Source organism: Muscardinus avellanarius (assembly GCF_963383645.1).
Source record: "Muscardinus avellanarius genome assembly, chromosome: 11".
NCBI classification, from domain to species: domain Eukaryota; kingdom Metazoa; phylum Chordata; class Mammalia; order Rodentia; family Gliridae; genus Muscardinus; species Muscardinus avellanarius.
Genome location: NC_137797.1, coordinates 100,462,582 through 100,489,565, shown reverse-complemented (window position 1 = coordinate 100,489,565; position 26,984 = coordinate 100,462,582). Strand labels below are relative to the sequence as shown.

Genomic DNA, 26,984 nt, shown 5'->3' with positions numbered 1-26,984 from the left:
GTATGTGCTCAAACTTTCTCATTCTGTTTTCAATTTATTTAGCTACTTTGTTATTTTCATTAGAGAAATCCCATCCATTTTAATATAGTAGTATGATATATAACAATGCTTTAGGAAAGAATGAGCCTCACATACAATGACAGCACCATTACTTTTTCTGGAGATATTGTTGTTCTTTCACTTTGTGTAAGTGCTTTTAATAATGCATGACTAGAAATATACTTAAATTAATTGTTGATAGAAAAAGACATTGCATTTTGTTATTATTTTCGTTTTTTTATTTTTCCTTCTCTCCTCTTGCTCTCTCCATTTGTGATTTTCTGTAGTAGCGTGTTTTCATTCCTTTCTCCTTTTGTTTACAGTGCCTAATATAGATTTCTGTGGTAATCATGAAGCATACATGAAACATAGCAGTCTACTGGAAGGTGATGAATAAATAAATAACAATGACAAAAGTTTTGCAGTTTTCCTTTCTCTTATATTTAATTTTTACAATTTAGTGATTGTCAAGGTATCATCTCTATATTTATTATTTTAATTTTTCCATTATAGTCAAGAGTGATTTACATGCCACATTTATTGTATATTAGCATCTCTAATTTGATCATATATTTACATGTCCTGTATATTTTATTTCTTTCTGTGTTCAGTCTAGATGCTCTTTGATCTACAACCTAACAATAGTGGGCACTGCTCTTGGGCACTTGTCTTGGATATTTTGCTTTCTTTATCTTAGCACACTTCCAGATCTCAATCATTAGAACATGTCTCCCTTCATGTGAGGATTTGTATTCTTCTGTAGTCTATGCACACCCCTTGATTCTGTCTATCCCACCTATCTTCCTATAGCACAGGCAGTTCAAAGGCGACTACAAGCTGTTAACTCCTTTACTATTAAGAAGTTTAATATTCTCCTTCTTAATCTACAGAAACCTATCTCTAGAACTAGTGGATGGGCTAGAGACTATAAACAATGCATGCAAAGACCATCAACACCAAGTCAACTGTCTCCTGGGAGTTGTTTTTCAAAACAGACAAGGGTTGGATATGATTAAGGGGGGCAGAGGGAGAGTATTCCTGATGCTTCTGGAAGAATGATGCTTTTATGTCAACAGATAAAGTTATGTACAGAAAAGTATCTGACACTTAACAAAAGCACATCCAACCTGAGGGAGGTAGCTACCAATGGATGGACCTCATACCAAAACATGGTCCTGACTTCCTCAGCTCTTGCCCTTGATGGACCTTTATCCATATTACTCCTACTCATACTCTTTGGCCTTTATCTCTTAAACACATTAAATAATTTGTATCTTTCCTGCTCCAGGTTATCAAACTTCAAATAAAACTTAGGGTGAACTGACAACCCCTCTCTACAGTGGATGCTCATTACTGTCAGGGACCTCTGGACCAACCTGCTTTCCAGGAAGGAGCTAATCCTGTCCCACCACACCCTGCCCTTGCAGATGTCAATACCAAGAGATCCTGACATGTTTACATCCCTACCCAGCTCAAGAACTTACAGAAGATGGACCACTACTCATGTTCCCTAAATAATTTCATGGCCTCTCACTTTTGAGGGGGGAATGTTAGGTAGACAGCTAGGAATGAGCAAGACAGGAAAAGGACGGAGAGAAACATTTCCAAAAGAAATATAGGAATCGCCCCACCCAGTTGTGTCAAGAGACTTCTCGCCTATGGTATGCAGATTCTGAAATGGCACAGTCCTGCACAGTCACACTAAGCCATGGCATGAAGCCCAAAGTCATCACCCAGATTGTGCTGTCGGCTGGGCTTCTCCCCTTCCCAGCTTGGAGACCTTGTGAAATGTATCTAAGAAAGGCTTCTCATGCCCAGCCTATCTGTACCCTGTGAATTAAATCCTTCTTTTGGGGAGACCAGAACCTAGGGAAATCCATGGCTCTGTGACACTTGTAGTACCTTTCCTGGGATGTTTATGGTTTTCTTGGTACAAGATGATATTATCTTTTTCTTCCATTCTGTCTCAGATTTGTGGTGCCATTAATTTATTTCTCTGTTATAATTTGACCAATAGATCCAGTACTATATTGATTAAAAATAACAAATGTGGGATTTTTTTACCTTGTTCATTGCTTTGAGGAAACATCTTTCAACTTTCACTACTGACTGTGATGTTTGCCGTAAGCGACATTACATTGCAAAACATTTCTTCCATAACTGAATTAAAAAAATCATTATCATGAAAGTTCAGCTTTTTAAGTGCTTTGCTATCTTTCATTGAGATTATATTATTATTTAAGCCTTATCTATTTATGGAGTATATCATATTTCTTGACATATTGGCATGAGTATATTGAAACATTCATATATCCCATAGATAAATCCCAACTGATTGTAATATCTAATACCAGCAGTTTGTTTTCAAATTCCATCTTTTAGTATTCTCTTGAAGATTTTTGCATCTATATTCATTAGGAAATATTCTACATTTATTTTATTTTGTTATAATTATTTAATTATATTTATTACTGCATATTGATAATACAGACTAATGAGTTTCCTTATGGTATATTTTCACTACATATAATGTACTTTGAACATATCTATTTAACACGCCTTTCTTTACCCTTTCTTTCCAACGTTCCCATCTCTTTCATCGCTTCTAAATGTGTCTCCTCTACTTCTAGGTCTAGTTGTCATATATGTGATAAAGTGTGCAATATTTGTGTTTCTGAGTATGAATATTTCCATAACCTGATGGTATCCAATTACATGCATTTCCTGCAAATGACAAGATTTTGTACTAATTCATGGGTGAATAAGATTCAGTTGTGTTCATGTAATACACTTTATTTATCTGTTCATATGTCCAAGGACACGTGGTTGGATTCTATGAAATGATCAGGAATAATTTTGTCTAATGAAAATTCTTTAGTTTTTTTGTAGATTTATACAAAAGGTAATACCTCTGTTGTCTCTGTTTATTCAAGTATTAAGCTTCACTCTGTCTTTTGATATATTCCTTCCTGATATCTGCAACGTTCTGTTTCCTTAAACTTTGATAACAACATAAGCTTTACTGGGATGAAAGTTCTTGATTCAAGTAGAAATAATTTCAGTAAAGTAATCTAGGATACTTTTCTTGGCATCTCTAGTGACTCTCAGACTACTAAGGATACAAAAATCCCTAGGAGTGTTATATGACTTAAAGATTGTTTTTGATGATTTTTTTTAAAGAGAATTAGGTACCAGGTGTGAAGCTAGAGAGTTCTTCCCCTTGGAGACTAACACTAACTGTAGAAATGGACCAAAAATTGGTGGCTGAGCAGGTGCAACTCAAACACACCATAAGAAAACAAAGCATGGTTTACGTATGAGCACTCTTACTTCAGGCTCAAGCCAGTGCTTTAAAAGCTTGCCCCACAGTGACTGGAGATGCATGTGTTTGGAACACAGTGCTGTCAGCCTTGATCAGTTCTTGAGTAAATTCTCATTAGAATACATTTCTGAGGTGTTGTCAATTACACCAATATTTGTCAGTGTTAATATGAAATCATCTTCTGCTTTTCCTCTTCTCTTTATTTTCTTTGTATTCCAGGAGCAAAGCTCTACCCTCTCATCAGCTCTACTTTCTTCTCCTGGCTACCATCAAGATGGGGATTTCATTATTGGTGGACTCTTTTCTCTAAGAGCAACTCTAAGAGACACCAGATATATGTTTGGATTTCAAGATACGGTCTACTTGCCAGATTTTGTTTTTGCGTAAGTATTTAACTTTTTATATTGCGAAGGAAGATTTAAAATGCCATCTGTTCTCTGGAGATAGATGTAAGGTACTGTGTTATAAAGTTTTCAACTTACATCTGTCTAAATTGATATATTCAACATCATATTTGTGGATTGCAATGGGTAATCTAGCAACATAGTTTTATCTGGGATATAACCTGTTATCCAAGCCAAAACCCACAAAATTCTAAATTTTATTTCCACCATTTTAAAATTTATTTCCCTCACGGACTTTGCTTTCTCAGCCTCAAACTGCACATCATAATGCCAAAACTGTAAATGTGACCATAAATCCGACTATCAATCTGATTTATTTTTGTACTGAATTTCTCCACATTTTCAACATAGAATGTCCTATTCATTTCAGAGATTTTAACATAAAATAGCAATAAAATTATCTCTTCACCTTTGTATTCTAGAGCTCTTACTAAGCACTATCAACACCTGCTGGCCATGGTTTTTGCTGTGGAAGAAATCAACAAGAACGTGAATATGTTATTCAACATGTCTCTGGGTTTCTATGTCTTCAATGTTGATTTTATTGGGATGAAGGCCACGGCAAGTTCCATGTCTCTGCTGTCAGGAAAGAGTCCTCCAGTCCCTAATTATGACTGCAGGTCAGAGAAGAAAGACAAGCTGGTGGCTGTTATAGGCGGTGTTTCTACAGCAATATCAACTCAGAGTTCTCGAGTGCTATGTCTCTATAATGTACCACAGGTAAATAAAACAAAACCTGGCTTTTAAAGTTAAACATAATAACATAGTGACATGTTCTTGATTTCATTTATGTGTGTTGATCATGCATCCATTTTCTCAACAATTTACTATTTAATCACCCTTTTCTCTTAAGTATAATTTGTAATTTAAAATTTATTTGTATAATAGAATTTCCTTTAAAACTTTTAAAGTGGAGGAAAGTATCATATAGATGATAATAGTGAAGACATGTTATATGTTATCTCACCACTCAGAGAAAATTTCTTACTGTTTTTTGGTATCATTATCCAGGCTTTTTTCTATGCAGTGATAGAACATCACAGTTTTATATCAGTATATAAACATTGTGTTCACAGAGGTAGTTTTATTTTTACTACTTTAAAATGTAAATACTATGAATAATACTATGCATGTTTAAACTTATGATGAATTTTTTCTTTGATATTAATTTAAGTTGCAACATAATATTACTTTCTAAAAAGTTATTTAGTTAATTTTTTTCAATTTTCCTCTATTATTTCCACTTGTATCCTTGTCTAGAAGACTTGTTCATGATTAGAGACAACTTCCTTCAAAATTTTTTCTCATATGATATTTCTAAGTCAATTGTATTCATAAGGCTTGTGATAGAATTGAAAATTCTTATAGAAGTATATTAATTTCTTCTACCAGCAACAATGCATGAAAATCCCATTTACTTTCCTCTTGAAATCCTTTGAGTTAGTATGGGGCTATCAAAGGAAGATCAAGAGGGGAAAGTCAAGAGACATGTACGAATAGAAGCAAAAAAAAAACCCTGTTTAGTTTTCGCTGAACTAAGGAGAGTAACATGCGAGTATCTGGAGGAAGCTGGATGAAGATAGACTTTATAAGAAGGAGTGGAAAAATAACCAGCTCACAGTCTTCATTTCGTGAGCGTTGACTCTGTTTCTATGGTAACTGAAAGGAACAGGGCTCCTTAGGTGACTATGGACTTCTTTCTATTGTGAGTTATAAAATGATAAATGTATTTCTTTTTCTGAGTTAATCTGATTATATATTTGTGGGTTAATGAAAAATAACTACAGCATTACTATATCATTACTTCTGTGATCAAAAAACAGAAGGCTCAATATGGAAAATCCAAAATAATATATAATTTCTGCAGTTTTGCTTTACTAGAATAAGAAAAGTAGACGAAAAATTTGCATCCTTTTTTTTTTGGTATATGTTTAAAAGGAGTAAAAAACCCAGGCATGATGGTGCTTGCCAGTCATCCCAGTACTTGGGAGACTGACACAAGAGAATCACAGGTTTGAATAAAGACTCAGCAACTTAATGAGTCCCTGTTTCAAAATAAAAAATAAAAAGAGCTAGGGATCTATCTCAGAGGTTGAATGCTTCCAGGCTCCACCCCACTACAAATAAATAAATATATAAATAATTAAATAAGTGGAATAAGAAACATGGTGTACAAATGTGAGAAGTTGCATTTAAGTGATGGGCAATATATAATAGATTGTTATTTCTTCATAAAATAATTTATTTAGCTGATTTATTACTTCTACAACACAGGTAATGTAATAAATTAAGTTGTCCAAGGAATAAAATTAATAATTTTGTCTAAGCAGTAGCTTTTGTGTTCTATTCAGATCAGCTATGGTCCCTTTGACCTCAGTCTCTGGGACAGAGCCCAGCTCCCGTCTCTTTACCAGTTTCCCAGGGACTCCGCAGCTCTGTGTCAGGGGATCATCCGACTTCTGTTGCACTTTGGTTGGGTCTGGGTTGGCCTTGTGGTTCCAGATGACATCAGGGGAGAAACGTTCCTCAGAGACATGACCCAAGAAATGGCCAAAAATGAACTGTGTATTGCGTTTGTAGAAAAGATTCCAGAGTTTCCTGTTGAGGAGACAGTTGATAGGTACATTTTTGATATGAAAATCTCATCTACATATGTCAGTGTTGTATTTGGTGACACATATTCTCTTTTGAGATTTGCATGTAACATTTTTTCCAATGAGCTACGTGGTAAAATTTTTGTCACAACCTCTGATTGGGATATTACTACATTACCCTTTGGACCAAGTCAAAGTTACACATATTTTGGTGGAGGATTATCATTTTCTGTCCACATGGAAGAGATTCCTGGTTTTAAAGATTTTCTCAGAAGTATTCAGCCTGCAAAATATCCCCATGATATCTTTCTCAAGGATGTGTGGTCTATGATATTTGAATGTCCACATTTGTCTAAAGATGGAACCATAATATTGAGTCGATGTGCACAAAATGACACCCTGGCAAGTCGAAGTCTAGATATTTGGGACATGAACACCTCAGCCCAGAGTCACAAGGTATACGCTGCTGTGCACGCCATTGCCCAGGCTCTTCATGAACAACTCTCACTTCAAGTGGAAGAACAATCTTTTGAGAAAGAGGAGAGTCTGACTCCTCATCCTTGGCAGGTAGGAGCAGCTCATTCTTGTGTTTTTCTAGACCAATAGGCCGTGGGTTGTTCTTTCCATTGGTTGATTCATGATTTTACTTTTAGTTGTTCCTTGCTAGAAAAAGGGTGTTTTTACAGCAAAGAGTTTTGCGAAGATCACTTTTTTCTGCCTTGGTAATATAATATTTTCATCACAAGAATAATTGTTTGTGTTTGGGGAAAAGTTGATCTGATCCTAAGATTATTTAAATAATAATATTGAGACAATATATGGTTATATATTTTGTCTATTATTTTTATATCTTGAGAATATTAGATATTTAACTCAGGATATTCAGAAGCATAAATATGGTCCATTTGAAGGGGTCTTTATGTTTATGTGATACAAATATATCACTTTAGAGTTTTGTATTTTATTTTGTAAAAGAGGCTGTTATATTTATTTTTTAAAATTTTCTTAGAAAATATAAATAGCTTTTTAAAAATTAAGTTGGACATCATGAAGTATCATGAATTCAGTTCATGTTGTTCAATCTTCTGTTCTCTTTCCACTATATATTTTGATCTCTATAGTTCTTTCTACAAAATTATGCACAATAAAAAAGAAAATCATGTTAGTAACATTTTCTGTATTTTTCTCAAATGTTTGTCCTCACAGTAATAATAAATAAATAAGTGTAACATTTATTTATTATAAATAAATAAATATTTATTTATTTATTTATTTATTTATTTATTTATTGCTATACTGGCGATTGAACTTGGGGCCATTCAGCCTCCAAGATATACCCTAACCTTGTTTTATATTCTTTATTTTGAAACAGGCTCTCACTATGTTGTGAAGTAGCTGAGGCTAGCATGAACAGGCGATCCTCCTGTCTCAGTCTCCAAAGTACTGGCATTACAAGCATGCACTACCACAGTTGGCTAAGTATTTTCACATTTCCTAAATTCTTCTGAGATATTTTGGGAGGTTTGTATTCTTCTGTTATCCAATTAAGAGAGTTATAGTAATTTTACTGTTCATTAAGGCTGTGCAAGTGTTCTTTTTTATATTCATTCAAAATCATTTAGGTACCCAAAGTCAGCCTTTTAAAAATTTTGTAGTGTACCCCAAATTATCCTTTTATATTAATAAGTATATAGAACCTACATTCTAGTTGTGTTACTATTAATGATCAGTGATGTTGATTTTGGCTGATAACTCAAGTCAAAGATTTTTATATTTCTTCCTGGGAATATTCAGACATGGGTACAAATAGGCAAGCATAATAGGTCCATATTTATTTTTTTAAATGACAATAACTTACTTTGTACTATATTGTAAATATTTTATATCAGTAAATAAAGAGCTTTTCCGTGTTCTGATATATTATGGTAGGCAGTGAGGCAGGAGCCTATGAAGGCAAGGCACCCCCAGCACCAGCCACACGCAGCCCAAGATGGCACCATTCACTCCCTGTCATGAGGGGACAAATATATAAAATTTAGCTCAGAAAGTAGAAATGAAACCTGACTCGAGCTCCTATATAAACCTACAAAACCAAAAAAAAAAAAAAAAAAAAACCTGACGAACTCCAATCAAAACTTGTCTCACTGGGGCCACATAATCTATATGTTGACACCATTCAAGGCTAAGACACAGCTTTTCTCTTTGAGATTCACTAGTGAATAAACATGTTGTCTCGTGATTAGGGCTCTAGGTGAGTTGGGTTTTTTTAATCTTTGCAGATCTGACTGTCCTGCAGCAGAAGAACTGATAATTTGTTTAACAAGCCATTCATTCATTTACTAAATAATAAACATCTTTTAATGTGTCAATAACAAGTCTGATTTTTTAAACTTGTACCCAATTGTTGCCCATTTTTCTAGTTTTTTGGTGGTACTGGGGTTCCTGGAAGCCCTTCTACCTCCGGGCTACACTCCCAGACCTATTTTATATTTTTATTTGGAAACTGTGTCTCTTAAGCCAGTGTGGCTGGCTTGGAACCATGTGAGATCCACCTGTCTCCACCTCCCAAGTGCAAAGATTACAAACGTGGGGCACCACACCCAGCCTTTTATTATTTATTTATTTATTTATTTATTTATTTATTTATTTACTTATTTATATTTGTGGGTCTGAGGATGCAACCCAGGGGCATTCGACCTCTGAGTTACACCCCCTGCCTTATTTTTTATTCTTTATTTTGAAACCAGGTCTCACTGAGTTGCAGAGGGCCTCACTAAGTAGCTGAGGCTATCTGGGAAACTGGATCCCCTGGGGTCTCAGCCTCCCAAATGCTGAGATTACAAGCATGTGTCACCACACCCGGCGACAGTTTTCTTTTAATTAACAAAAGAAGTTAATATCACTGAAATTTCATTTATTATTATTTCCTTTATTATTTATACTTTCTATACTGTTAAAATATTTTTTACATCTAAGTAGAAAAATAATTGTCATCTACATTTCTTCTAATATTTTATATTTCACATTTAGTTAACAACACATTTGAACTTTATTTCTGTGTTAAGTGTGCTACCAGGGGGGTAGAGATAATTATCCTCTACAATAGAAATCTAGATATCAAGCACAATTTATAGATAAAAATATGCTCTTTCTAATTCTCTGTGTTTTGAATTATGTTTTGTATATTTCTTCTAATTTCTGACCTCTTATGCTCCATTTATATGTTGTCAGTCTTGCATAATTTGCATTCTGAATATAATTTTATAATCAACCTTTCTGTTTTGTTATTATTTTGTGTTGTATCTGACACAATGAAAATTTTATTGGTTTTCTATTTTAATTTTGTAAGTCATGATTTATGCAAGGTTTAAGATAAATATCCTGCTTTCATTACATGTTGAGAACTAGTTTTCCAAACAACTTTTATCAAAGAGATAATCTTTACCCCATTTTGTATTCTTGGTTCTTTTCTCAGTGACAATTCATCTCGTCTCAGTGCTTTATACATCTATTTATATGCTAATATCACCCATATTTTATTACCATACTTTTATTATGTAATTTTAAATCAGGGTATGTAGTGCCTCTAGTTTTGTTGTTCTTGGTTAAGATTTCATGTATTTGAGGTCATTTGTGGTTCTTATACATTTTAGAATTTTTTTTTGTGTGGTGGTATTGGGGTTGCCTTTCCCTAATTGCTAAAGATATTGAATAATTTATCATATATTTCTTTGCCATTTGTATGTTCTTTTGAGAAATATATGTTTACGTCATATGACATTTTGCTTATTTAGTTCTTTATTCTGGAGCTGTTTAAGTATTTTTTTTTTTTAGTTTTGTAGTATTCTGGGTGCTAATTTTGTCAGAAAAGTAATTGTCAAAAGTTTTGTATAGGGTCTCTCTTCATTCTCTTATTAATTATTTTCCATGTGATTCAGAGGGTTTTTGTTGTTGTTGTTAGATGCTATTTCATTTATTAATTCTGGGTTTTATTTCCTGAGCTTTCAGAGTCTATTGAAGTCAATGCCTGATCAATGAACACACTCTCAGGTATTAATGGATTCCTGAGGGTTGATCTCTCAAGACCGCAACATCTTCAATTACACCCAAATCCCAACAGTGTTGCTTTAGCGACTGAGTCATAACTTGAGTTTTGGTGGGGATTAAAACATTAAATCCATAGCAATGTTATTTATTTATTTTTTTGCAGAAGCTTATGCATGTCTTTAAGTTGAAAATTTCCTTTTAAATTTATATGCTTCCCCTTGCCCTACTTTTCTTGACCCTACATTCATCTGGAAAATTTTTACTTCTTATAATGAAAATATTTTTTTCTCTTCCTTTCATCTTTTGTCTCTTTTCAGGAGTATTACATTGTATATTATATATGCCAGAAGTGTCTCAAAGTTCTTTTTTTATGGGACTGGGGATGAAACCCAGGGACATTCTACCTCTGAGCTATACCCCTTTGCTATTTCTTTTTTAAATAGGCTCTCACTGAGTTGCAAAGGGCCTCAGGAAGTAGCTTAGGCTGGCTGTGAACCTGCTATCTTTCCTGTCTCAGCCTCCCAAGTACTGGGATTATAAGCATGCACTGCCACACCCAGCTTGTCAGTTCTTAGATATTTTTTGTTCTTATTTTGTGGTTTTCACTTTGCATCTTGGCAATTTTTTTTCCAATTGAAATCTTTTTCAAATTCACCTTTGCTTTGTTTACTCAAGTTCTAAATATTATTTTTTACTTTCAGCTCCATCCATTCCTGCAAAGAGGCCAACTTGAAAGAAGTGTTGGTAAGGGAAACGTTATGAACAAGACGACGTCCACAACCCGGCTTGACATCTTTAACTATCAGTCTTTGTTGAATGGAACCAAAGCCCAGGTGAAGGTTGGAGAGTTCATGTTCAAATCTCATGATTCTCAACACTTGTCAATAAATGATGAACTAATAATGTGGGGTGAACTCCGCAAGGTGAGCATCCTTTTAGGTAGGAACCCTGGTGTGATATTCCTCAGAACCCAGAGCTTTCAGAGATTGGAATTAGGAAAGGTTTTGTATACCATTAGGCCAAGATATTTGCCGTACTAGATACTTTGCTGTCATGCCAAGTATGTAGAATTTCTGGCCTCAGCATCACTGTGAAAATTATTTACTTATTTTGAATTAAAAAACAGATTTTCTGTTGTGGTACAAAAAAAGCATCTATGGTAGAATCACATCAATTATGCAGGTTTTGAAGACAGATAAAATCCAGAAAATTCGTACATCAGTGGTCCTTTGAATGCCTGAATCCAAAGGAAATAGTATTTTTGGATAAACATAGTCCCCTCGATTACATTTAAAAATGTAACACTTGAATTTTATTGTAATATGCATATTTATATTAGTTCTTATTTATACCTTATTCCTCTGAAAAATTCCTTAATATACTAAAAAGAGAGGGGAGGAATAGTGACAAGGAACATGAGAGTAATTAGACATTTTCCAGAAGATGAGAAGTTCGTTGTTGTTATGTTACATAAAGTTCAGAATCTCCCACTTATGTGGCATTGCTCAATTTAATGAACCAGCTTATCCTTCTATGATCTCTCTTACACAGCCTCCTTCTGCTAATTGCGGCTATGCTTGTCCTCCTGGATTTAAAAAAATAGCTATTGAAGGAAAGCCATTTTGTTGCTATTCATGCATTCCCTGCCCAGATGGAGAGATTGCAAATGAAACAGGTAGAAAGTTTTGAAACGTTATTCTGAATATGGAAAAGTAGTGACTACATAATGAGAATGGCTGGACAAGAAGTGAGATGAGAATTTCAGAGACACAAATCTTGAACCTGTGAGAGAGAACACCTTCTCCTTTCCCTACATCAGGGAGGAGGTACGCCTGCCAGGTGGCCGAGTTGGTTCGCCTGTGGGGATTGGTAATCCCCACAGTTGGGAGGCGGAGACAGGAGGATCGCGCAGGTTCGAAGAAAGCCACGCTGACTTAAGAGACCCTGTTTCCACATTAAAAAAAAAAAAGTATTAAATAGGTCTGAGAGTGTAGCCCAGAGGTAGAAGGGCTTCCAGGAAATCCAGTACCACACACACAAAAAAAAAGTTGGTAAGGAAGAAATGTTTTTATCCCTATTCTTGTTTGTATAAAATAATCAGAACATTCTACATAGGAAAAGGTAAAAATAATGATTGTATCAACAAAGATCGTGGTTAAATGAAGAATTCCCCAAACTGAGAAGAATATGATGTTAAAACCAGCAAGAAAGAAAAGATAGAGCGCATGAATTACTAATGCTGGTTTAGCAGTTAAATTCTCAACAGAAATGATGGCGGGATACTGTAGTAGAATAATGTCTTCAATACACTGAGCAAGTGTGTGTGCATTTAAGTAGGTTGCAAGGGTTGTGTTTGCCTTTTCTTGGGCTCCCTCACCCTTTGATACAGGGCCACGTATTGTAGATGTATAAATGGTGTTTGTCACTCATGCTCACACCAAGGACATTACGTAGAGGCTATTTCATATCCAGGGAGAGAGCCAGCAGCTCACTGTACCATCCTGGGCTTGACAGTTGATATTAAACTCTCAAACTGCATCAGGTACACAAAGATAAAAATCAGTTTTAAATATTTTCTGCGTGGAACAGTGGCGGTTTCTTATAGAGAGTATAGTTGAGGTGCACAGGTGTCCAGTGCAGAACTTACTGCAATGGCTCCTGCATCATTATCTGAAATATTTGTATGCATGTTTAGGTTGGGTTTTTCGTAATGATATGGATAGCACAGGTTTAAGACAAATTGCAGGACTGTGGTTATGTTTAGAGAAGGAATATTGGAAATGTTCTGGGGAATGTCTATTCTTAATGAAGTTACTGCCATGGGAAACCTTCTTCTGTAATTTTGCTGTGGCACAGTTGGTAGGTTTCAATGCTTTGAGTATCCTTATAAGAATTTAGATTTTTTATGGCAAGAACAGAGAAAGCCAAAGTTTTCTCACATTTCTAGGGCTAAAAATCCAAGAAAGCATAGATTTCATATGAGGCCCCGTGTAATTCTCATGTCTTTATTGAATCTACATCTTGTGATGAGTGACACGGGTTATCTGTTTTCTTAGTGCTGTGTTTCTTGAGTTGTCTGTACATTCTAGACATTAGTCCTCTATCAGAGGAGAACTTGGCAAAAATCTCCCATTCTCCTGGCTCTCGGTTGAGGTTCTTGACAGTTTCCTTGGCTGTACAGAAGCTCTTCAGCTTCATGCAATCCCACATATTGATTCGCTTTTTAATTTCTTGCACCTTTGCCATGTATTGATTCAACTTTTAGTTTCTTGTGCCTTTGGGGTCTTGGAAATTAGACCAGAGACCTTGAGGCTCCTAGAAGACGGCATAGGTCCAACACCGTAACACATAGGAACAGATAAAAACTTTCTCCTTTCATCTCTCTCTCTCTCTCTCTCTCTCTCTCTCTCTCTCTCTCTCTCTCTCTCTCTCTCTGCCCCCCCCTCCTCTCTCTCCTTTTTTTCTTTTTCTGGTGGGTCTGGAGGTAGAACCCAGGGGGCATTTGACCTCCAAGCTACACTCCCTGCCCTATATTTTTTATTGTTTATTTTTGAAACTGGGTCTCACAGAGTTGCAGAGGGCCTCACTAAGTAGCTGAGGCTGTCCACAAACCACGATCCTCAGGTCTCAGCCTCCCAAATGCTGAGATTACAAGCGTATGCCATCACGCCCGGCTTTCCTCTCTCTTAAAATTAAATATCCTTTCCTGTTTTCTCTATAAAACTCTAGGGTATGCATGCTCATGAAAAAGGAACAGATAAAAAAGCAGGAGGGAGAATAAGTGGAATTGATAGATAATTGTAACAATTGTTCATGATACTTCTGAAGAAGTTATTATTTCTTAAAAAACTGAATTCTATTCATCTTTAGGAAGAGACATTAACAGCATAGAAATATTGAGTATTTAAAAATTAATGTTAGTAAAAATTTTGTGAGATCGGTTCCATACCACAATTGAACATATAATATTTTCTAATTAAAAGTGGTATGTAAGCCTGGCATCATGGCACACACTTGTAATACTAGTGATTGGGAGGCTATGACAGGAGGATTCCAGATTCACTGCTAGCCTCAGCTACTTAGTGAAGCCCTTTGCAACTTGGTGAAACCCTGTTTAAATATAAAGAATAAAAAATAGGGTTGGAGATGTAGCTCAGAGGTAGAATGCCCCTGGGTTCCATCCCCAGTACTGAAAAAAAATGGCATATAAAAAAAATCTTTTAGTCAAATCCTAAAATAGAAAACTACATACTTCCCTATGTATTGAATTTTTAAATGTACTTATTCCTATCTCTATATTTATTTAATAAATTATATGCAGAAAAATTATTAAATTCAATACTGAAAAGACATCAAAATGTATGGAAAAAACTTTGTGCAAGAAATTTGGCACTATAATGGAAATTCTAAATAAAATTAAATTTATTCCACCATAATAAAAGTCCTCTAAAATTGATTTGTTCTTTGCACAGACAACCAAATAATTTTTTTATATAGTGTGTAGTTTCCTCTCAACCTCATTTTTCAAATTTGGGGTGATCATTCTCATTGTTCAGTTCAACACATTCTGTGTATTTATTATGGAATCAAATATGTGATAGATGATTTTTATTCATCTACTTTTACAATGCTATGGTCCAATAAAAGTGTAAGTGTATACTTTTTTTTTTGGTGGTACTGGGGTTCCTGGAAACCCTTCTCCGGGCTACACTCCCAGAACTATTATACATACATATATATATATATATATATATATATATATATATATATATATATACATATGCTTTTATTTGGAAACAGGGTCTCTTAAGCCAGCGAGGCTGGCTTCGAACCTGCGCAATCCTGCTATCTCCGCCTCCCAAGCTCGGGGATTACAAGCGTGCGCCACCACGCCCGGCTAAGTGTGTACTTTTTTCGGAATACAAATACGGTATGTTCTCCATGTAAATCTACCAAATGTATATTTGGGTAATGACAGAGGTCACGTAATAAATCCATCTGTGTCCTTTCAGATAAGGATGAGTGTGTCAAGTGTCCTGAAGATTGCTATATAAATGAGGAGGAAAATCAGTGTCTCTCCAAAATCCTGACCTTTTTCCTATCAAGACACCCTAGGAGTTGTTCTGGTCTTTGAGGCCATTAGTTCTTCTGTCCTAACTGCTTTGACTTGGGGACTATTTGTCCTCTACCAACACACCCCGATTGTGAGAACAAGTAACAGAAAACTCAGTTACATCTTCATCTCCTTAATGCTCTGATTCTTTGTCCCTTGCTGTTTATTGGTCAGCCAAGCCCAGTCACCTGTGTTCTGAGACAGATGTTCTTAGAAGTTGTGTTCTCTGTGGCCATTTCTGTTATTTTGGCAAAGACCTTCATCATGGTGGTGGCCGTTGGAGCTACCAACCCCAGAAAGGCATCGCAGATGAGGATGGTGACCCAAGGCTCAAACGCTATTGTCTTTTTGGCTCCGTGATTTAAGGCTGCATCTGCACAGTCTGACTAGGAACTTCTCCCCCTTTCCCTGATGTGGACTCACAGGTGGAGTTTTGCTACCTGATCTTGCAGTGCAAGGAAGGTTCTCTCACTGCCTTCTAATGTGTCCTAGGTTACATGGGCTTCCTCGTGCTTCTGAGCTTGATGATTGCCTTTGTGGCCAGGAGGCTGCCAGACGCTTTAAATGAGGCCAAGATGATCACATTCAGCATGCTGGTTTTCTGTAGCGTGTGGATCTGTTTCATACCCTCATACCCACCTACCTTACTTAGCACCAAAGAGTCATGGCAGCTTTGGAGTCCTTCAGTCTTGGCTTTCAGTGTTGGCTTATGAGGTGTGTATTCCTTCCCTAGTGCTATGTGCTTCTATTGAGATCAGATAGCAATTCACAAAAGAAATTGCTTGAGTAAGTTCCTTCCGTAAGGCAAATGAATTAATTTTCCAGAGACATAACTGATAGAAAATGAATAATAATATGAACATATAAATCCAAAATGTGTGGAATGAAATGAATGCATTTAATTAAAATATGACACTTGTCCTATAATCAAGTATCCCCTTTACCATTAGAGGCGACTAGTTCCAGTGAACTTGCTTTGTGCTCAGAGAGACAAACATTCAAATTTAACACCTCTTATAACTGGTGAAGATGTTCAGTATGTCTATCACACAATTCTTGGAATCACAGTTTTCTCTTCGTGAACATCTACAGATCTATCATAGGATTAAGGTTAAAATGAAATGCAACCATTCTCATCTTATTTTGGTTAGGTTGTCCACAGATTTGTCAATCTTCTTAATATTTTCAAAGAACCAGCTTTTTGTTAGTTAATCCATTGTATTGTTTTTTATTCTCTATTTCATTTTTTCTGCTTTGGTTTTAATGATTTCCTGCCTTCTGAGGGCTTTGGGATGACTGTTGCTGTTTTTCTAGGTCCTTGAGACGTGTTATTAGGTTGTTTATTTGATGAATTTCTGTTCTTATGTAGGCACTCAATGCTATAAACTTTTTTTTAACACAGCCTTTAAAATGTCCTTAGAATTTGTTATGTTGTGTCTCTATTTTAATTTAATTCCAGAAATTTTTTATTTCTTCTCCTATTTCTGATCTGATATACTCCTCATTGAAGAGTGTGTCATTAAATATCTGTGTATTTATATAATTTCTTTTGATATTTCTGTTGTTGGTTTCTACTTTCCTTCCATTGTGATCTGAAAAGATGCAGGAACTTATATTACATCTTTTAAATTTGCTGGTGCTTGCTTTGTAGCGCAGGATGTCATCTATTTTGCAAAAGGTTTCATGGGCAACTGAGAAGAATATGTATTCAGCTTTTGCTGGTTGACATATTTTGTATATTTCTATTAGGTCTATTTGGTTTATACTTTTCTTTAGTTCTAAAGAGTCTTTACTCATCTTTTGCCTTGAAGATTGATCTAGTGGCATGAGTGATATGTTAAAATCTCCCAATATTATTGTTTTTTTATTTTATGCTTTTTTATTGGTGTATTGTATTCATACATCATAATGGGATAAAAAAAAATCTTTTGTAGACATCCATGCACACATCGCCCAGTTAGCCCCTACCCGATCCCCACCCCATTCCCTCCCCATCCCTCCTTCCCATGCTTGGCTTAGTGGTTGACATCTAGTATTATAGCAATTTATCCAAATTAAAAATGATAATCTCACATAACAGTTTCATTAGTCTGATACCAAGCTTTTGATGACTTAAAGATAACATTTCAATATTTCTTTTTGCTTTCTTTATTACCAGGGAATACTTTTTTAGGTGAAACTATCATACATTTATTTATTTATTTTTCAGAAAAAAATCTATCCTAATATGGAATATGGACCCTAGATACCCAAAACGATCTCAAAAAAAAAAAAAAACCAAAGCTAGAAGATGTATATTTTCTGATTTCAAACCATATAAAGCTACAATAATTAAAACAGTGTAATACTGTTATAAAGGCAGATATATAAACAATTGGAGTTAAATAAAAGCCTAGAGATAAATTCTTCCATATATTGTCAAGTTATTTTTGACAAGGTTTCCACATACATTTGGTGGAGGAAATAATAATCTTTTAACTAAATATTGTTGAAAAATAATAATTACATGAAAAAGAATAAAATTGGATCCTTACCTAACACCATATACTAATATTAACTCAAAATAGATAAAAGACCTAAATATAAATTTTAAGACTCTAAACTTTTAAAAGGAAATCTGAGTCATAAAAATTCACACCATTAAAATTGGCAGTGATTTCTTGGATATGATTTCAATGGCACAGGCAACAAAAGGGTAAACAAACTCCCTAAAAGATAAAAAAAATATTGTATATGCAAAGACAATGCAATCAGAGTTAAAAGTTACTGATAGAATGGGATAAAATATTTCCAATTGCTATATCTGAAGGTATATTAATATTCCAACTAGAAATCCTAAGAATTAGCAACAAGAAAAGCAAACAATACAATTTAGAAATATGTAAAAGACTAACATAGATAATGAATCTCCACAGATAACCAGTCTTAGTTGTCTGTTGGATGGAAAATCTTGTTTCTCTGGTTCTGGTGTGTGTTACCTATTTCTTCTTTGTAGTTAATCTCTTTGAGTATTTTCTCTAGCACTGGTTTTGCAGACATAAATTCCTTCAGTTTCTGTTTGTCATGGAAGCTTCTTATTTCCCCATCTAATTTGATAGAAAGTTTTGCTGGGTAGGAAATTTTTGGCTGGAAGTTGTTTTCTTTCAGAGTTTGGAATATGTTACTCCAAGCCCTTCTGGCTCTCATAACTTGGTTTGGGAAGTCTGAAGTGATTCTAATTGGTTTGCCTCTGAATGTCACTTGGTCCTTTGTTTTTGTTGCCTTTAAGATTCTCTGCTTGGCTTCCACAGTGGTCATTTTGACAATTATGTGGCGTGGGGATCCTCTTCTCCGATCCTGTCTAAAGGGAGTTCTATAAGTTTCCTGGACCTGTGTATCGACCTCTTGCTCTATGTTTGGAAAATTGTCTGCTATTACTTCCTTGAAGAGATTGTTGATCCCTTTGGTTTCACCTTCTTTTCCTTCCTCTATTCCAATTATTCTTAGGTTAGCTCTCTTAAAATGGGCTCATATTTCTTCAATGTCAGATTCCTGCTGTCGGATTTTTTTTCTAGATTAGAAACTATGCCTTCATTTTAGGAGCGATCATCTTCTAGGAGTGAGATTCTATTCTCCATGTGGTCTAATCGGTTGTTTATACTTTGAATTGAGGCCTTTACTTCATTGATTGCATCCTTTATCTCTTTTTGGCTCTCTCTGAATTGTTTTCAAAACACCTCTATTATTTCTACAGTTATTTTCCTGATTTGATCTTCTAGAAATCTCTGAATTTCTGTTTTATCAGGTTATGATGTTGTGGGGTTGTGGGCATTCATTGCTCCATTGTTATTCCTTTTCCCCATGATTTCAGAAGTTTGTGCCTTCTCTGGGTTCTTCCCTGAGTCACTATGACTTTACTTAAGGTGCTCTGGATCTTGAGTCTGTGGTATCTCAGTCCCCACTACTCTTTTACTGTGTTGTATTGCAAAGTCTCAGACTCAGGGAGTTAATCGAGGCTGCTTTAGACCATAGGGGGTGCCAGGTTGGGTGTTCTCCTGTGGGGAGTTGTGACTATGGTGTGATATCTCTGCCACCACCACTCCCCAACTAGGTCAAGTCCCTGGGAGTGCAGTACTGGGATTTCTCCTCTAGGGGCCGCAATTTGACTCACTGTTGTTGAGTGCGCTGATGGAGCTGTAGTGGACTCGGTGAATTCACTGCTGCTGCCGCCGGTGGCAATATGGCATCACTGTTACGCCCTCAGCCGTGAGGCTGGCCTATTTCTTCTCTGGTTTTGAGCTCTGCTCTGAGTCCCTGCAGGGTGTGCTGAGCCCAGCCCCTGGGAGCTTTAGATGCTCCCTGCACCGAGAAATCTGCCGAATTTCTACCGGCTAATCCGCAGTGGCTCACCTCGGCTCTCTGTCTGCTGCTCCTCTCTGGAACCTGGTGGGCTGTTGAGTGCGTTGGTCTGGTCCCATCTGGTGAATTCGCCACTGCCGCTGGCAGTAAGGTATTGCTGCCGCATCCTCGGGCGTGAGGCCAGCGTATCTCCTCTGTGGCTCTGAGCTCCGTTGTGAGTCCCCCTCCTCTCTGGGGCCTGGTGCTGCAAGGGAAGATGGCGCCCACCGCTTTGCACCGTGGCTCCGGCTGCAGCACTGCATTCTGGTTTCTTTCTGGTGTCTCGTTTATCCAGCGCTCTTTTTCTCTGAACCTTGTAATTACATTTTTTTGTTTCTCTACTGATGGTGTTTTCTGGCTATGAAAGGCACTGACTTTTTGGTAATAGAGATTGGTTGTTAGCGGGGCTCGTAAGCCCCGCTTTTCTCTGTCACCATCTTCCCGGATGTTTTCCCAATATTATTGTATTTGGGTCTATTTCAGACCTGATGTCCTGAAGAGTCTGTTTTACTAATGTGAGTGCACCCACATTTGGGGTGTAAATATTTACTATCATTATGTCTTCTTGCTGGATTGTTTCTTTTATTAATAAGAAGTGTCCTGCTTTGTTTCTTCTTATGTGTTTTAGCTTAAAGTCTTTTTTATTAGATATCATCTTTGCTATCACTGCTCATTTTAGGTTTCTATTGGCATGATATATCTTTTTCCATCCTTTCATATTTAGCCTATGATTATCTTTACCTGTAAGGTGGGTTTCTTGCAAGCAGCATATATTTGGATTATATTTTTTAAACCACATTACCAGTCTACGTATTTTAAATGATGAATTAGTCGGTTGACATTCAGTGTTATTATTGAGATATGATTTTTGTATCCTGTCATTTTGTGTTCTATATCATCTGATGTAGTGTTATTTCTCCTTTGCTTAGTTGCCCCGCTGATTGAATTTATCTCTTTTCTGGTTCTGAAATTTGCTTCTTTTTTCATTTTTATAATTTATTTCTTTAAGTATTTTCTCTAGTGCAGGCTCAGTATTCATAATTTTTTGAGATTCTGCTTGACATTTTTATTTCTTGATCAATTAAAAAAACTTTCTGGATATAGCAGTTTTGGTTGGAAGTTGTTTTCTTCTAGGGTCTGGATTACATCATACCACTTCATGCATTCATGACTTGGGTCATGAAGTCTAGAGTGATTTTTATTGTCTTGCCCCAGAATGTCATGTATTCTTTTGTTCTTACTGTTTTTAAGATTATTTCTTTAGCCTTTATGTTAGTAATTTTGGTTATTTTGTGGCATGTGGTGGTCCTTCTTTAATCTTGTCTTAACAGTGTTTTGTTGGTCTCTTATATGTGAATGCTCAAAACTTTTTCCACATTTGAAAAATTTTCTGAAATTATTTCTCTAAAGAGATTTCAGATACAATTGGTCTGTACCTCTATTTCTTATTCATTACCTTTTATCCATATATTAGGATGTTTTCCATTGTCCCATAGTTGTTGGATGTTTAGGTTCTATTGTTGTAAAGTCTTCTATATACTATTGACTGTGCTTTTGGTTTTGAAAGAACTGTCTTCTAACAGTGATATTTTGGTCTTCCATTTCATCTAATCTTCCAGATTTTCTTTCTATTGCTATCTTCATTTTATTTATTGACTCATTTCATTCTAGGCCTCTTTCTGATTTTTTTCTTAAGGTCTCAATTTTCTCTTTCATTTATTATACACTTGATCTTTCTGTTGTTGATCAGGATTCAGAATTCTCCTTTTTACATTTCTTGTAAATCAGTATTGGTGATCTCCCTTGTTGAGTTGTGGGAATTTATTGTTTCCTCACTCTTCCTCATTCTCCTATTTTCAGAGTTCTTGGGTTTGTGTTTCTGTTGTCTTGGCATCTTCTTTCTCTTTGTTTTTGAGTCATTGTTGATAGGTGCTGTTCCAGATTGTTGCTGGAAGAGATAATTCCAGCAGCCACTCACACTTTGATATTAACCCTGAAGACTGTGTCTACTATTACTCCACTGTTATTCTGACTATAGATCATCAATACTGACTTGCTCTGGGTTCTTTCTTTCTGTTGTTATGGTGGCATTGATGGGTTTCAGGTGTTAAGGTCGGGTATTCTTTCTGTCTACCTTTATAAAGAGTCATCTCATAGGTATGAGCAGAATATCCTGTGACCTATGTCTTTTTTGAACCTCGATGTGAGGGCTGTTTAGCATTTTTTTTCTATAAGATGTGTTTAGTTTATCTTTAGTGTTTGGAAGTTCTTTCCTGTGGATTAACCATCTGATCCAATCTCAGCCATACAGATTTAGAGGTGTCAGTAGGTTTATGCAAGGGTAAGTAGTGTTGTTTTCAATGGTGATGGTTAGGCGAGGCAGAAGGGGATAGAGTGATGGGTACAGAAATAGAGTAGAGGATATGATCAAATTGAATAAGAATTTAAGTATAGTCAAGTAGTTTTTGTTAGAAATGGGAGATAGTGAGTATAGAGTAGGATTATTGTAGACAATGTATTTAGGTATAGTGATATAAAATAGATTAAATATAAGATGAGGAGCTACAAAAAGAAAAAAAGTTTTGAGGAAAGAGAGTAGTTAAGAAAGTGGGAAAAGTTTATAAAAGAACTAAGTAAGAGAGCAAAGAAACATGCAGTAATTAATAAAACAACCAAAAAACCCAACAATGCCAGCAAATAAAAAGACAAAACAAAACAAAATAAAATAAAATAAAGACAAAAACAACAAAAATCTGCAAATATACACATACAGAGACAATTTGACCTCTGCAGTCCTCCTGGTACTGCATGGTTACTTTCAGCCACTTAATATTTACTCAATATAGTAGGTTCTGGAGCATGTTCCAATACTGTTCATTTGCTCAGAAAACTATTGTCAGTTTGTGGCTCCATTTTTTAGTCTCCTGCAAAGTTTGAGGCCCTGTTCCTGGCCCTGGGTGTGTGCCTTCCTATCCACACTGGTTGAGGGTGAGCAGTGTAATCTCAGAGTGACCACCTGTGACCTTGTGTGGGTACTGTGCCTTGGGCACTAGGGGCCTCTCCTGTGTCTCTGTAGGTTATCACCCAATCACCTCAGGGGTGGCCTGCCAAATCTTACACCACTGGGGTCTCTGCGGCTGTTCTGGGATTTCTTGCACTGAGAAATGCAGTTAAGTCACTCTCCTGTGGGACTCTGGGGCTCTAGAGAGCATGGTGCACTGCTACGATTTCAGAATTCTGGTGTGTGCATTGGCTGCAGAATATTCTTTGTTGTTGCTGTTGTTTTCATCTCGGAAGCAAGTTGATGGCGTTCTGCTATTGCTTAGTTCACTTCAAGCCCTTGGATTCCTTGCCAGGGAATTCTTGAGGCCGCAGAGCTGCAAGGATGTGGCTCAGGTGGAGGCCCATGATGGCGGTGGCCTCCACAGTGGTGGCATTCACCAGGTCAGTCACATAGAAATTCTGCGCTATCTTGTGTTCTGACTACTGAATTTTATTCTACCTTGATTCCCTTTTTTTGTATTTTCATTCTTCTGTGTCTTCACTGATTTGTTTTTTTGTCAAGGAGCTGATTTCTCAGTAGTTGATTTTTATTTGTTACACCTATGGAGATGTTCTGTATTCCACAGTCCCTATTTTTTTTTTTTAGCTTTCTGATAATCCTTTTAGAAATTTTATTAAAATATAATAGCAAAGCACTAAACACAGTTTCAAATATTGATACTCAATAAACATTAGAACTATTTATTTCTTAGGCTTTCTATAATTAAAACATGAAGCTTCAGACTATGTCTTCCTTTCATATGTAATCAACTAGTTTTCCATAGCTTATGGATTTTCTTCAACATTATTTTACAAATTTATTGTGTGCTGTTTCATAGTTCAACTCAACTCACTGCCTGTATTTTTTGTGTAATCAAGTAACTGATAGGTGATACCTCTGTCATGAACAGTATTAATTTATTCATTCACATTTTCAATATTATAGTTGAATATATATGTAATTAATTACATTTTACCAGAATTCAAATATGGTTCTTTCAAGATGTAAATCTGTTATATGTATGTTTGGGAAATGAATAATGAAACATAATAAATCCAGATGTGTCCTTTCAGATATGGATCATTGTATCAAGTGTCCTGAAGATCATTATTCAGTTGAGGCGGGATGGCAATGTCTCCCCAAAATCCTGACATTTTTGTCCTATGAGGACACTCTAGGAGTTGTTCTGGTCTCTGTGGCCATTAGTTTGGCTGTCCTCACTGCTCTTATTTTAGGACTGTTTATCCTCTACCGACACACCCCCATCGTGAGAGCAAATAACACAAACCTCAGCTACGTCCTCCTCGTCTCCTTGATGCTCTGCTTCCTTTGCCCCTTGCTGTTCATTGGTCAGCCCAGCCCAGCCACCTGTGCCCTGAGACAGGTGTTCTTTGCAGTTGTCTTCTCTGTGGCCGTTTCTGCTATTTTGGCAAAGACCTTCATCGTGGTGGTGGCCTTCAAAGCCACCAGGCCTGGAAAGGCGTCGCAGATGAGGCTGGTGAGCCGAGGCTCCAACGCTATCGTCGTCCTGGGCTCCCTGATTCAAGGCTGCATCTGCATGGTGTGGCTGGGAACTTCCCCCCCTTTCCCCGATGTGGACTCACAGGCAGAGTTTGGCCACCTGGTCCTGCTGTGCAACGAGGGCTCCCCCGCCGCCTTCTACTGCGTCCTGGGTTACTTGGGCTTCCTGGCGCTTCTGAGCTTGATGATTGCCTTTGTGGCCAGGAGGCTCCCGGACACTTTCAACGAGGCCAAGATGATCACATTCAGCATGCTGGTTTTCTGTAGCGTGTGGGTCTGCTTCTTACCCACCTACCTGAGCACCAAAGGCAGAGCCATGGTGGCTGTGGAGTCCTTCGCGATCCTGGCTTCCAGCGCTGGCTTACTGGGGTGTATATTCCTTCCCAAGTGCTATGTGATTCTACTGAGATCAGACATCAATTCAAGGAAGAAATTATTTAAATGAGTTCCTTTAATAAGGCAAAGGAATTAATGATCGTGTGACAAGAATGGTAGGAAATGAATAATCCTTTAAAAATATTATTCCAAATTGTGTGAAATAATGCACTTCAATAAAATTTGACACTATTTCTGTAATCAACTTTTCTTTTCATTGTTGAAGGCAATCAGTTCCAGTGAACAAAGCTCTTGGGGCTAGTAGAGAGTTTTTTTGTTTTTATGACTCATTTCTTTGAATCACAATTCTACTATCATAAAAAGCATGTAAAGGTCTAGCAAAGGATTAGGGTGAGAATAAAATAAATTCATTTGTATAAAAGTATAGTATCTACTCAAAACATTCTTTCTTTTTCATAATCTTACTCTAGCTTTTACTTTCTTCTAAGTAATATAAATATATTTTTCTTCTTTGAAATTGAATCCCACAATATTCTTTCTCTGAACTACACCTCAACCCATATTTATTTTATTTTTATTTTGAAATAACATCTTTCTAGGCTGTGGAGGGTTTCGGTAAACTTCTGAGGCTGGCCTTGAAACTGTGATCTTACTATTTTAGCCTCTCAAATACTGGAATTATAGGAATGTGCCCCCATGCCAGCTTTTATAAATATGTTTTAAAAATCTATTAATCTTGGTGGTAGAAATCTAGTGTTTTGTGCTTCTACCTTATAAGAAAAATAAAATTCTGTATTTGAATTTTGGACAGTCTAAGAAGTGATCTTACTTTCATATATGTTCAGATGAAACATGATGGATTAATACTTATGCAAAGCCCTGGTGGAAACAGGCAGAGGACCTTATGGTAAAGACATAGATAGCTTCATCGCTGGTACCTCAACACATCAGTGGAAAAGAAGATGCACTGAGAGGGAGCAGCCATCATTATGGAAGAGTGTGAATTTCCAATATAATCAGAACTTTCGGGTATTTGTTCCTCTACCTCTTCCCCTATGGATATCTAATTATCACTTACAATCTATTAAATTTATTTTCTAGTAGTGAGATGTGTCAGGACACAGTTTTGAATTAATAGAAAAAGTTTCAACCCTGAATGTAAAAAGATCACTTGTTAATATAAGGACTTTTAGAACTGAAGAATAATTCTTCTTGGGAAGTGTAGTTTTTTCAAGTGTTTCTTTTAATAGCAAAGCAATTCCTTTGTGTACAACATTACCAGTTTGTCATGGGAAGAGGCACAATGATCAGCTCCTTAATCTTGGCTTCTCAACTGTAGGTTTGAGTTTAATATAGTGGAAAATACAGTGGGAAGAGTTTCTGGTGATGTATCACAGGCAATGAGCAAAATAATAGATGAATAGGAAATAACTAATGTTCAGGAACTGTTATATTAGGTGAATGTGGTTTTCTTGTTTGAAATAGACAGTATATGACAGTATATGTTGTTAAAATTATATGATTTGAGAGGAATTCTGTATGCTATTCAGACTCACTACTCTTCTAAGAAACAGTAAATTGAAGATATTTTTAGCTGCTCTCAAGTTTAAGTTATGGTCATTTTTTTCATGTTTCTGCAAGAAATATATTTCTAACTTAAGACATAGCTAGCCTCTGACAGTAACATGTGCTGATGATTTACTATTTATATGATATGTAATTCTAATAAAATGTTCACAATTTTAATTGTATTGGGGCAACTGTGAGGCAAGTCATACAGGTTATTTTTAAGTTATTATTAATTAATTAATTTATTTATTTATTTATTTACTTATTTATTTTTGTGGTACTAGGGGTGGAACCCCGAGGCTTTCTACCTCTGGGCTATATTCTCAGACATATTTTTATATTTTATTTGGAAAAAGGGTTTCACTAAGTTACTGAGAGCCTCACTAAGTAGCTGAGGCTGGCTTCAAACCTGTGTGATCCTCCTGCCTCAGCCTCCCAAGCGCAGGGATTACAAGCGTGTGCCACCATGCCTGGCCAAGTCATACAGGTTAAAACATACTCACCCATCATCTGATAGTCCACCAAAATTATATAAATTTACTGTTTTGCCTATTATAAATTTAAAAATAACATACCTATGTACCACTTGAAGATTTTTTTATTATATAACAACTCTTTT

The 26,984-nt window shown here is 36.2% G+C and overlaps 1 protein-coding gene across 1 annotated transcript; it reads left to right on the top strand.

Moving 5' to 3' along the window:
* Positions 1–120: 120 nt before the first annotated feature.
* LOC308269625 (vomeronasal type-2 receptor 26-like) lies at positions 121–24,905 on the top strand (the record flags this gene model as incomplete). Its single annotated transcript, XM_080704992.1, has 7 exons — positions 121–186; positions 3,581–3,744; positions 4,188–4,485; positions 6,117–6,926; positions 11,108–11,329; positions 11,958–12,081; positions 24,013–24,905. The coding sequence occupies 7 exons, from the start codon at positions 121–123 to the stop codon at positions 24,903–24,905; spliced, it is 2,577 nt and encodes an 858-aa protein (XP_080561118.1).
* Positions 24,906–26,984: the final 2,079 nt, after the last annotated feature.